The sequence below is a fragment of the Anser anser genome (genome assembly GCF_964211835.1).
Source record: "Anser anser genome assembly, chromosome: 25".
Lineage (NCBI taxonomy): Eukaryota > Metazoa > Chordata > Aves > Anseriformes > Anatidae > Anser > Anser anser.
This window is the reverse complement of record NC_139746.1, coordinates 3,491,333-3,501,803: the sequence shown is the minus strand read 5'-3', so window position 1 is coordinate 3,501,803 and position 10,471 is coordinate 3,491,333. Positions and strand designations below refer to the sequence as shown.

General features: G+C 51.0%; 1 protein-coding gene across 5 annotated transcripts; it reads left to right on the top strand.

The window, feature by feature from the left end:
• Positions 1–98: 98 nt before the first annotated feature.
• LOC310886591 (uncharacterized protein) lies at positions 99–10,276 on the top strand. Of its 5 annotated transcripts, XM_083811403.1 has the most exons (6): positions 99–341; positions 457–1,733; positions 2,377–2,454; positions 7,977–8,076; positions 9,027–9,132; positions 9,247–10,276. In XM_083811403.1, exons 2-6 carry the CDS (start codon positions 1,682–1,684, stop codon positions 9,835–9,837), a joined length of 927 nt encoding a protein of 308 aa, XP_083667529.1. In that variant the 5' UTR covers positions 99–341; positions 457–1,681; the 3' UTR covers positions 9,838–10,276. The 5 variants fall into 5 exon arrangements, 2 of the variants coding, with proteins under 2 accessions (XP_083667529.1, XP_083667528.1); XM_083811402.1 differs by lacking the exons at positions 99–341; positions 457–1,733; positions 2,377–2,454 and adding exons at positions 5,913–6,454; positions 6,536–6,850; XR_014575377.1 differs by lacking the exon at positions 9,027–9,132 and having other exon boundaries at positions 457–2,454.
• Positions 10,277–10,471: the final 195 nt, after the last annotated feature.

The window sequence follows — 10,471 nt, the reverse complement described above, 5'->3', positions numbered from 1 at the left end:
CGCGTGCGTGCGTAGGGCGGGGGCGCGGCGGGAGCGCGCGGCGGGGAGGGCGGGGCCGGGGAGGGAGGGGCCACCGTGGGGGGAACGGAGGGGGGGGGGTGAGGGAGGGCGGAACCATTCGGTTTAGTGAGGGGGACGGAGGGGAATAACGCGCCACGAGGGCACAGCCCCGCCTCCGGCACCCGAAACCAGCCCCTAAGGCGTCTTTCGATGCCCTCGTCGCGCAGCTTGGCCGCCCCCCACCGCTAAATTCGCCCCCCGCGATGCCGGGCGGTGGTTTAGCCCAGCAGGCCGAGGTTGCTGAGGGAAGCGGCGGGAGCGTTCTCCACAGCGCGTTGGTGGTATAGTGGTTAGCATAGCTGCCTTCCAAGCAGTTGACCCGGGTTCGATTCCCGGCCAACGCAGCATCTGTTTTCTTCACTTTGTAATTTTTTTAATTTTTCCCGATGCCCACAGATTCCAAACCGGACTCGGAGCGCGTCTCACAGGGAAATCGGCCCCGCTCGGCGGTGTTTTGGCCGTCCGGGCCATGGCGGTCAGCAGCCGAGGATTTGCAGCACAGGGGGCCGTTATTTCTGCCCCAGCTGGCGGCAGGGGAAACCGTGGGGCCCCGAGAGGTCGTGAGGGGGTAAATAAAGCCGGGGAAGAAAGGAAAATAAAGTAAAAATCAAAAATGAATTAGAAAAAAATATGTAGATGAAGTTAAAACGAACTGTTTCCGCCCGGGATCGAACCGGGGACCTTTCGCGTGTGAGGCGAACGTGATAACCGCTACACTACGGAAACCCGCCTGCTGGCACCCTCCCGGCAGCCGCCCATGTTCGCCTCCTGTCAGCGCCTGTGGGGCCCTGAGCCTCTCCCGACGCCAAGCGGCTGCACCTCGCAGCGAGCCCCAAAAGCCAAACCGTCCCCAGGCAAAGAGGAACATCTGTTAGGATTCGGTGTGATTACAGTTAATGTTACACAGTTAATACAGTTAATAGTGTCCGCAGAAGCCCACTGTCCTCAAAAGGCCTCAAAGCCGGCTGTGCTGCTGGGTCCGGCGGCGTTTCGGTGCTGTTCACCTCAGAAAGCGGGCAGCCCCACAAGAATCGTGCTGCCTCCCACCATGGGGCACAAAAAGGCTCTCCCCGCAGCAGCACCGCCAGGCCTCACGCCCCGCTCCTCACCACAGGGAGCCCGCCAGTGCCCCAGGCCTCCTGTGGCTCCCTCAAGCCCAGCCTGCGGCCTCCAGGCCTTGGCGTGGTCTCCGCCCGCCGGCCGAGGCCCGAGGCTGAGGTGAAGACCCCACGCTGGGCACCAAGGGCGCGATTCGGGCCGCTTTTGCAGGAGCGGCTCCTCTTCCTGAGGCAGCTGCCACCAGATGTCGGTAGAATAGTGGCAACGGGGAGCGGAGCTCCCTGCCAGGCAGGGAGGGAGAGGACAGCTGGAGGACGACTGGCGGGGGGGGTTCTGAGTAAGAGGACGGGCCCTCGGGGCCGCCCCGCTGCTGGGGACATTTCCTTCCCTGCAGGTGAAGCTCCTGTAACGCACAGCGGGCCAAACTCTGCTCCCATCGCCTGTGTCTCTCCAAGCTGTACAAGAGGACGGGGCAGAGCAGGGCGACGTGACACCGGCAGCCACAGTGTAATGACTTTCCCATCACCGAAGCTTTGGGTAAAGTCCCTGTTGCCAGCCCCACATGGTTCTAGGAATATACCGGTTCCCCGTCCTCATCTTTATCTTAATGCAATGTTAGTAACTTGTACACTCCGATGGCAATTATGGTTTTTTTCTTCTTCCTTTTTTTTTTTCCTAAAACCTCAGCCCTCGGAATCGGGTGGTAATCAGCGAATTCATTTTTCCTGTTTTGTTTTCCCTGCTGAAGTGTGTTTTCTGCTCTGCTGGCTGCAGAGAAAAGCTTAGAAGGGAGGAATGAATCATAAATACGGAAGAAATAAATGAACCTCACAGTTACTTTTGATTTTACGATTTTGTGGCTAATCTCTTGATTTGGGGGCAAAAGGGATAGAGAGGAGGTTGTCACGTGTCTTTTAACTCCAGGACTTGCTGGTGTTTCATTCTTATTTGACTGGCAGCAAGGATTAGAACATTACATGAAAGTCTATAACAAACCTGAACCCTTGGGACTTGTTTGCTTCACATTGCTGTTTAATATCCTGGTATTGCACTCTTTTTGCCTGCAGCTGGTAGAGCCCGCAGGAGAGGACTCTGGTAGCAACCTTCGCACTGCGCACCACCTGAACGTGCTGGGGGCAAACCTAATCAATATGTGAGGGCAAAGTCCTCTCCCTAGAGCAGAAGCAAGCGAATCTGTAGTGAACCAAGACATCAGTGAAAAGATTCAAATGCTTTGGGTTTTGTTTTCTTCCACAGATCTCCCTTTCAGTCAGGCGATCAGTGGAGAAAGGAGAGGAACAGACCAAACAGCCCCAGGGAGGAAGCTCTTGGAAGGTACCTGTGGGAGGCGGGAATTAGACAAAAGACATTGTGCTGCCATATTAGCTCCCAAACCTGTACTGTAATTGTCCCTCGTTAAGGCAGCTAGACTCTAGTAGCCCTGAGACAAACAGTGTGGATGGGTCCTGGGCTTTGGATCCTCCTTGCCTGTGCAACTGTGGCTTTGAGGGTCCAGACAAAGGTCCCTCTTCCTGCTGGTTTCCACTTGCTGCAATAGCTCCTGGGGATGTTCCTCACTTTGCTTACAAAGGTCTGTTGCTGGTGACTGCTCAAACTTTGCCCAGGAGGACAAAGAGACTGGCAGCATTTCAGTCTCCCCTGCAGCCCCTGACCTATCCCACTTCCTCTGTTCCCCAGACTTACAACCCCCGTAGCACGGCTCATGTATGAGAGCCCCCTCTGCCTCTCCTCCCCTCCCCAAGGGCAGTCTCCAGAGCTCTAGGAAAGATTGTCACATAAATACCCAGGAAAAAAAAAAAAGCAAGCGGGGGGGTTATTTGGAGGTGAAGGATGGATATTCTCTACTAAAATCACCAGCATCTGCCCTTTCTGAACAAGGGAACCCTCCCCCAGCTAGCCTTTTCACCAGTGCGCTGAACGTGGCCATGCTCTGCTTTGTTTGTCTGACATGCTGCAATGCCTGCAGAGTCCCATTCTCCCCTCTTCCTCCCTCTGCTCTCTAAACAGCCTGCGTGGCTGTTAGAAGAGAGGGGAGCTCAGAGCACCATCAAGCAGGAGAGCTGACAATCAGGGCTGGGAGACAACACTGCCTGCACAATACCCCCCCAATTAGGCATTCATTTGTGCTACCTCTGAAATGGGGAGCACAGCCCTTGTGCTGGGAGATAAAACAAGAACGGCTTCAATAGCACTGATTTAAATTAGGTCAGGCTAGCTTTTGTGTGGCAGGGACCACACAATAGCAGTCACACGACTGTGGAGGGGAGCAGCATAAAGGAAAAGAGGCCAAGCAAGTGGCACAGATGCTGGGAGTTGATGGGTGCTGGGAGATGAGGGGTGTCTGTATGTGCGAGTGATAGCAGGGGGGCAGACACTGCAACCGGCGCATGATGCTGAGACGTAAAAGGGGGCACATGGTCAGCAGGGAACAGAGAGGTCAAATACTGGCTCTGCAGAAACAAAATATTACTTTGTTCTGCCGCACCAAGGGGCATGTGAGCACAGGCGTCTGCATCCCGTGGAAACTGGTCTTATAACTGGTTATGGGGCAGAGGGGTGACAACAATGTTGAACCGCAGCATCCTCCTGAGCAGTAGTGCAACCCCAGTCGATCTTGCAGGGTGGAAGGGGGACAGAAACTTCCTCTGGGGCCTTTGTTGTAAGGGACAGACTTCTTATACATCAGGCCCAGAGACACTGTTCTTCCTCGTGGCAGAAAGAAAAAAAAAATGCAATGGGATGGTAATTTTTCTGGAGCATGCAGCAAGTCAGAGGCGTATGTATGATGAAGCCCCAGAGTCCTGGGCTGCAATCCACAACGTTGACTAGGTTTTGCCATTTCATTCCCTCGTAAGTTCATTGAAAGTCCACACCCAACACGAATACCTGGTGTGCTATGAAATCCTACCCTCAGTTTTTTATCGAGTGGTGTGTTTGTGGAAAAATCAGCAACTCCTTCAAAACGATCTCTTAACCCAGGTTCTCAAAGACATCCGAGAGAAGTCCTGGAGATGGTTGCCCAGGAAAATACGAGCACTGGAGACTAGACCCAGTTCTCACCCCAGTATCATTAATATTAGTATTGCTGTTACTACAATAGTTATGCAGATGTTCATGTTTATCTGGCAGTGGGAGAACATGAGAGCAGCATGCTTTCTGTAGCGATAACAATGAGCTCAGAGCTATCAATAAGAGCCTGATCTTTTCAGGCCAGGCTGAGCAAGCTGTTGTCATGATCTAAATGAGTTTATCCTGCTATATCCATATGCAAAGGAAGGTCAGGTAAGTTTAAAAGCAAGAGTTCAGCCCTGTAAGTCTCCCAGGCAGAAGCCTCTCTTGCTGAATTGTCTTTTGTGACCCTGGTTAGAGTTCTACTGGTAACACTTTGCTACAGTTGGTCAAAGAACTGCTAATGGGAGAAAATAGGGGTGTGGAATAGTTGACAGACATAATCAAATGTTTAATATGGCGTACTTTGGTCTTTTTGCATCAAGGGACAACGTGATATTCCCTGGCACTTGCAAATAAAAGTTGTAAACAAAGGCAAAACTTATCACATTAGCAAAATGTTTATTGTGTTACAAAGTCATAATTTTCTTGCTAGAATTACAAGCATTTTAATTTCAACTACTGATACTAAAAAGAGAGCCAACGAACTGACTGTGTGTGCCAGCCAGTGCCAAATGGAGAAAACTAGGTTAAACTTTGAATTAGCAATTATTCTTATTCCCCTTAATTTGTTTGTCCACATATTAATGACTTTAGAAACCAAACAAAACAAAACTTGTAGTCATTCTGTGGGCCATCTTCTGCCCCCCAATGTCCTGTGCAGTTCCCAGGCTGATTTAAGCATACAGCTCTCCACACGCGTACACAGACAGCCCAATACTCCGTAGCCAGAAGCTGATACTGGTAAGATACAGACTAAAAATAAGTTGTCCTTTTTCAACAGTAAGTGTAATTAAGTACTGAAATAGTGCCTGTTGTAGGGAGGTGGCCCTGAAGGCATCAAGCCAAAATGAGACATGTTGCTAAAAGGTATGTTCGCATTCAGCCAGATGGTCAGAGCTTGTTGCATGAAGCATCAAGTGAAATTATCTACCCAGTTTATGTAGGAAGCCAGTCTGGAGCAACCATAATAGCCCTAATTTCTCTCAATATATAAATATATGATTGCTAGTTTTCACTGCTTTGCTCCTATGCTATTTGGCATATTTTTAGCCTTTTAGTTGCGAGAACACATGAAAGTCCCACTTTGTTTTTCATTTTGTGTTACTTTCTAAAGCTCCTATCCACACCGAGTGAAGGTGCCCAGATACCAAAAGCAGTTTAACTGCAGTAGGACAAAAATCTCTATTAGCTGATTACTTCTGCTGCCTTACCCTGCTTAATTGCTGCTGCCTCTGGTGCCTCTCCGTGCACACGGTGGAATACAGAGATAGAAGAGGCAAGACTCTAGCTCTTACAGAAAACTTACAGATGTGATCCCTATGGGCTTTAAACAAGGCATAAAAATTACATCTAATCATTTTAATAGTACACACATTCATATAAATAAATAAATCAGATCGACACAATTAGCTGTCTATAGCTAGAGATCTTTATTCTCAAGCAAATGACACTGTCTGTGATGTTTGTGAGTTGTGATTTTGTAACTCCTGATATCACTGAGATGGACTCTGTAACCTGAAATGCACATTTGAGTCTTTCAGCTCGCCAGCAACCCAAAAGCCACTGCAGAAACAAATATGTTTTGCAGAAGGTTGGTTTATTCCCTGGATATTTACTTGCCGGTTTGGGTTGGGGTATTTTTTTTTTTAATTTGTTTTGTTTATTTCTTCTTTTATCAGCTCCAGCTGAGACAGAAGAGGGTGGGAGGAGGGTTTTGTTCCTCTGGAGATAACAGGAGGCTGTGTCTGTGCAGCCATGGTGACAAGATCCAGGGCGCTTTCTGGCTTCCAAGCAATTTGCTCCCCACCCCTGGCTCCCAAGTAAAAGTGGGGCAGAGAGAGAGAGGAGCTTTTGTTTCTCAAGTGCTTCAGCTGTTGCTACTAATTAAGCGAAGAGCCCTAGTGCCTTCCCACCTCCCAGGCTTAAGGAGGGTCTAGTTGGGGTGAAAGGAGAGTCAAGAGTGTGCTGCTGCTGCTTCTCTGCATCCCGCTCTCACTATATGGCTCTTTTCATCCTTTCTCTGCCTTGCTGGGTGACCTGTGGCCAACTCCACGCCTCAGATTCCCTGGCTGCAGCAGGGAAGAAATGAGAGAGACCAAGCTCAGCGTGAGGCCAGATGGAAACTACCACCCTGCTGTTCAAGGTGTTATTATCAGTTTAATGCAATATGTTCCCAGCTTCTCAGACATGCTGACTAGCAGCAGATTGCTCTTTCCTTCTCCAGACTTCCCTGGATGTCATTCCCTTCTCTCTCTGAAATGCCAGCGCCGTCCCCGAGCTCTAACAGCGTTACTGAAACCTCCCCGGTGTTGCCAGAATGTGCTGGAGGAGCCAGAGGAACTGTCAACAACTAGGTATCAGGCAAATGGCCTTTGCACAGGGCGGTTGCACTTTTTTGGACAAGGAGAGCAGGCTGCACGGAGGGCAGAGTTAGTGGCTGCTGCCAGGGCTGCAGGGGAACTACGTGGCCTCTGCCCAGTCTTGCAACAGGGACCACGCACCGTGCCAAAGCGTCGCACGCACGTGGGAAGGACCGCAGGTACGAAAAGAACGTAGAGATGTGGAGAGAGAAAAATGAACAGAGGGAGTAGGAATGCTGCAGGCACCCAACAGGCCGTGGAACTGAGGAGCTAGCCCTGGCTCGGTCCTGCAGGATGCCCAGTCCCCAAGGACTGAGGTAGCAGCCAAGGCCGTGGCTGCTCCCCGGGGCCTCTCCTCCCATTGAGCTCACTTGGGTGTCTTCAGCCCAGGATCTCCCAGGGAGAAATTTAGGGCCTCACTCAGGAACAGATGGTCTCCCTCTTGGGCCCCATCTGCCAGGCAACACTGGAGCAGTTGCTCTCTGCAGTGCTGAGCAGAATCTTGTTTACTTTCCCCTCGTGTCAGCAAGGTGATGTGTAGGGAAGCCAAGCCCTGCTGTTACCAGCCCGGATTTCCAGGAGCAGCCAGGAACTGCAAGGCGCAAGAGCATAACCCAAGAGGTACCTTTGTGAGGGTCAGGCAACGTGGCATCCACAGCCCAGATCCAAGACGGAGTCCAGCCAAGAAGAGGGCTGTAGCTGCAAGGGGGCAGGGTATTGTTTGGGAAGCCATTGATCCACACGCAGGATGAAAGCACGTGGGCTAAAGGAGAAATCTGGAGTGAAGTTTCACAAGGGGCATCCTGTGAAATCATCCTAGGAGCAATACGCACGTGAGCCTTGTCTGTGATGAACTGCTTGGTGCCCAGACTGCTGAGAGACACGTGGTGCTTTTCGTGGAGGTCTTTGCCTCTGACTATGCCTGGAGCCAAGTCAGAAAGCTAGCGGCTGCTCTAGAAAAGTTCAGCCTTAATGCTCAGAAACGTCTAGTAGAAGTTCTCATCAGCAGGGAAGTCAGGGCCTGAAATGGCCCTCATTTTGAGCTCTCTTCCCTTGCCAGCTTTTAAAGACGAGGCTGGGTAGGCAGGAGGGGTCGGAAGGATGGACCGTTGCTTTGCAGCTGCTCCTTCCATCCATCCCAGCTCAGGGCACAAACATCGTCATCCATCAGGGCTGTGGAGAAGTGTCTCTAGACAGTATTAAGTACACACAAAAATAGCAAGCGAGACCAGCTCCTCCTTCAGCAGCCCCAGCCAAAATTGCTGCAGCACGGCTGATAAAGGAACTTCACTTATTCTTTTCCAGGTTCTGATACCGAAGCCCAGCATCGAGGACTGCAGAGGATATCACGCGTCCGTGCGCTAGCGCATGTTTTCCAGAGACCTTGGCCCCAGAAGTCAGCCTGGTGAGGTCCTGCTCTCTTAGGTAGCCAGGTTAGGCAGTCAGTCCCCTAATGGTGCTTGACGAGCAGAGGGCACGGAGCATTACTTTATCCCCTCCCCTGAGGGTTCCCATCCGTAGAGGCTCCGGTGCAGGATGCTGCCTTTGTCAGCTCTGCAGTAATCAGCCCAGAGGCAGGAAGTGGAAACTTTCTGGTTGCAGCCACTTAGTTTCATTAGAAGCATCAAAAGAGAAAACAGGCCTCAGGTGGGGCAGTGAGAGGCAGAGACATGCAAGGGGCTGGGGAGAGGGGATTTGCAGCTCTATTTAACATGTCACTTAGCAGGTAAGCCTTGACTAAGAACTGGAGAAAAGAGATAGGAAAGAGGGGCAGAGGCAGCCTGAAGCTGGGGGCTGTCACTGACATCACTTAGAGCTGTCAGGATACTGTACAGCTCTGGAAAACCTGATTTTTATTTATTTTTTCACAAAAACAACAATAGGGCTGAACAGAAAACCCATCCTGCCGCACTAAGGCTTCCTCCCTGCCCCACTTCTCCTCTGGAAGACTTTTGTCTCAATTTCTTTTCAAAGACCTGGTGCCCTGGGAATTGTGTTCCTTTCCCAGTGCTCTGCTCCAGGTCTTAAGTGCCCCTGTCACTGTAAAGAATTTCCCTAATGTTCAGCCCAAGTCTTCCTTGTCCAACACAAACATGACACTGTTCAGAGGTAGGATATTAAGGGCTGGAGTCGCTCCCATAATAACGTATTGATTTCAATGAAGCCAAGCTCAATGGGGAGGAGTCTGTCCAGCCTTGCTCCATCCCCCTCGTGCCCCAAGAGAACGTTTTGTGTTAGACTAAATGCCTCTGTAAGTGCCTCTCAGTTCTGCACTCATTGTGAGCCGTTCTGTGTAGACACATTGAAGCAGGCAGGGCGCAGGATCAGGCCGGTAATCACATTTCCTTTTGGCAGTAGGTATTTTATCAGCCTTGGCCTCCCTGGGCGGTTTGAACCGCGTGGCTGTCTGGCTCTCCTGAGCAGATCTCATAGCCCAGGCAGGCAGGAGTTCTTCCACCAGGTGAAACCCTCTACCCCTTGCTTCCCATTTCATTAATGTCCTCTCCCAAGAGCAGAAATGAATTAAACCACTCACCTCCTAAGCCCTATTTTCCTCCTTATGTTTTTCCCTAAGCCACCTCAGATAAAGCAACCCATGCACACCAGAGGCTGTGGCGGTGGGACAGTTGTGGACATCTGGCAGGCACGTAGGGGTCACGTCAGCAGGCACGGCAATCGCTCAGTGACCACCAGCAGCATCTGGGATCTTGAAGCAGAGAAGATCCATCATTTGGTGACCATCTGTTGCAGTTATTTCTGCCCTACAACATCTGCAGGGTGGAATCCTGCATCCAGCTCCCAGCATATACCAGCTACCAGCATCTTTATCTTTCTTTCTAGCTGGGAAAGGGATCTCCTTGACAAGGAGGGGAGCACAGATATTAACAGGATGCCATGGGTCCTCAGGACTAACATTTACATCTCTAGTTCTCACTGGCCGAATCCTCTTGCCTCTATATTTTTTTTGTCCTGTGGGAAGGCAGGGATTTACAGCCAGGGAGCAGCAGCTTTTTTTTTGACAGGCAAAGCAGGAAAAAGTGACCCAAAAGGTGCCAGAGGAACAGAACCTAGATTCCTGAAGTCCCACTCATTAAAAATTGTTGCCTCTTGTTTCTGTCTGTGCCTGTTTTGTGGACACAGATGTTGTTTTATTCTCACATGGTGAGCAGTTGTTTTTAAGTGAGCTCCTGTCCACAAGCCTTGCATCTTCCCATAACCAGCAGGGTTTGTTTGCCAGCCTTGGAGATTCAGCAGAAATAATCACGCTCGGAGACACCTGCACCGTCCTTTAGCGAGCTCTGCCCCGAGCCAGAGAAGGGCTGGGACAGGGAGCCCCGTCAGCCAGGAGATGGAGCAGCTTGCCTCCCCAGCAGGGTGCAAGCCTGGGACTAGGGAGAGAAAGCCTGGGCCCTTAGCAGGGTGCTTTTTTGTGACGAAGCAGATGTGGCTGTTCTTTTATGCCACCGTGTGCTTGAGAAGAAGTGAAAAGGCTCACAGATCTGCGTCTCTGGGATGCGATGGGGAGCCTTTCGTTTTCTTCAGAGGCCCTCAAGGAACATCTCATTGTAGCTGCTTGGAATTAATTCTGCCATTCCCCTGTCTGATCACAGGCTCCTTGTGCTGGTGTTCAATAGATGCTTTCCGCTTCCTTTCTTCTGCCTGGGACAATGGATGTGCTGGGATGGAACTGCAGCCAGCCCGGAGCTCACAGCAGCAGCCAGGACCTGGCCTGGCCTGGAGCCTCCAGGAAAGAGATTCTCCGCGTCTCCCCACAGCAGCTGCTGGCTGAAAGCTTTGTC

Coding starts and splice junctions, on each gene's coding strand:
- LOC310886591 (XM_083811402.1), top strand. CDS start 6,397: ATGAGAGAGACCAAGCTCAGCGTGAGGCCAGATGGAAACTACCACCCT. Junction 8,077..9,026: donor TGGCCCCAGAAGTCAGCCTG/GTGAGGTCCTGC, acceptor TCCTTTTGGCAG/TAGGTATTTTATCAGCCTTG. Junction 9,133..9,246: donor GGCAGGAGTTCTTCCACCAG/GTGAAACCCTCT, acceptor TTTTTCCCTAAG/CCACCTCAGATAAAGCAACC.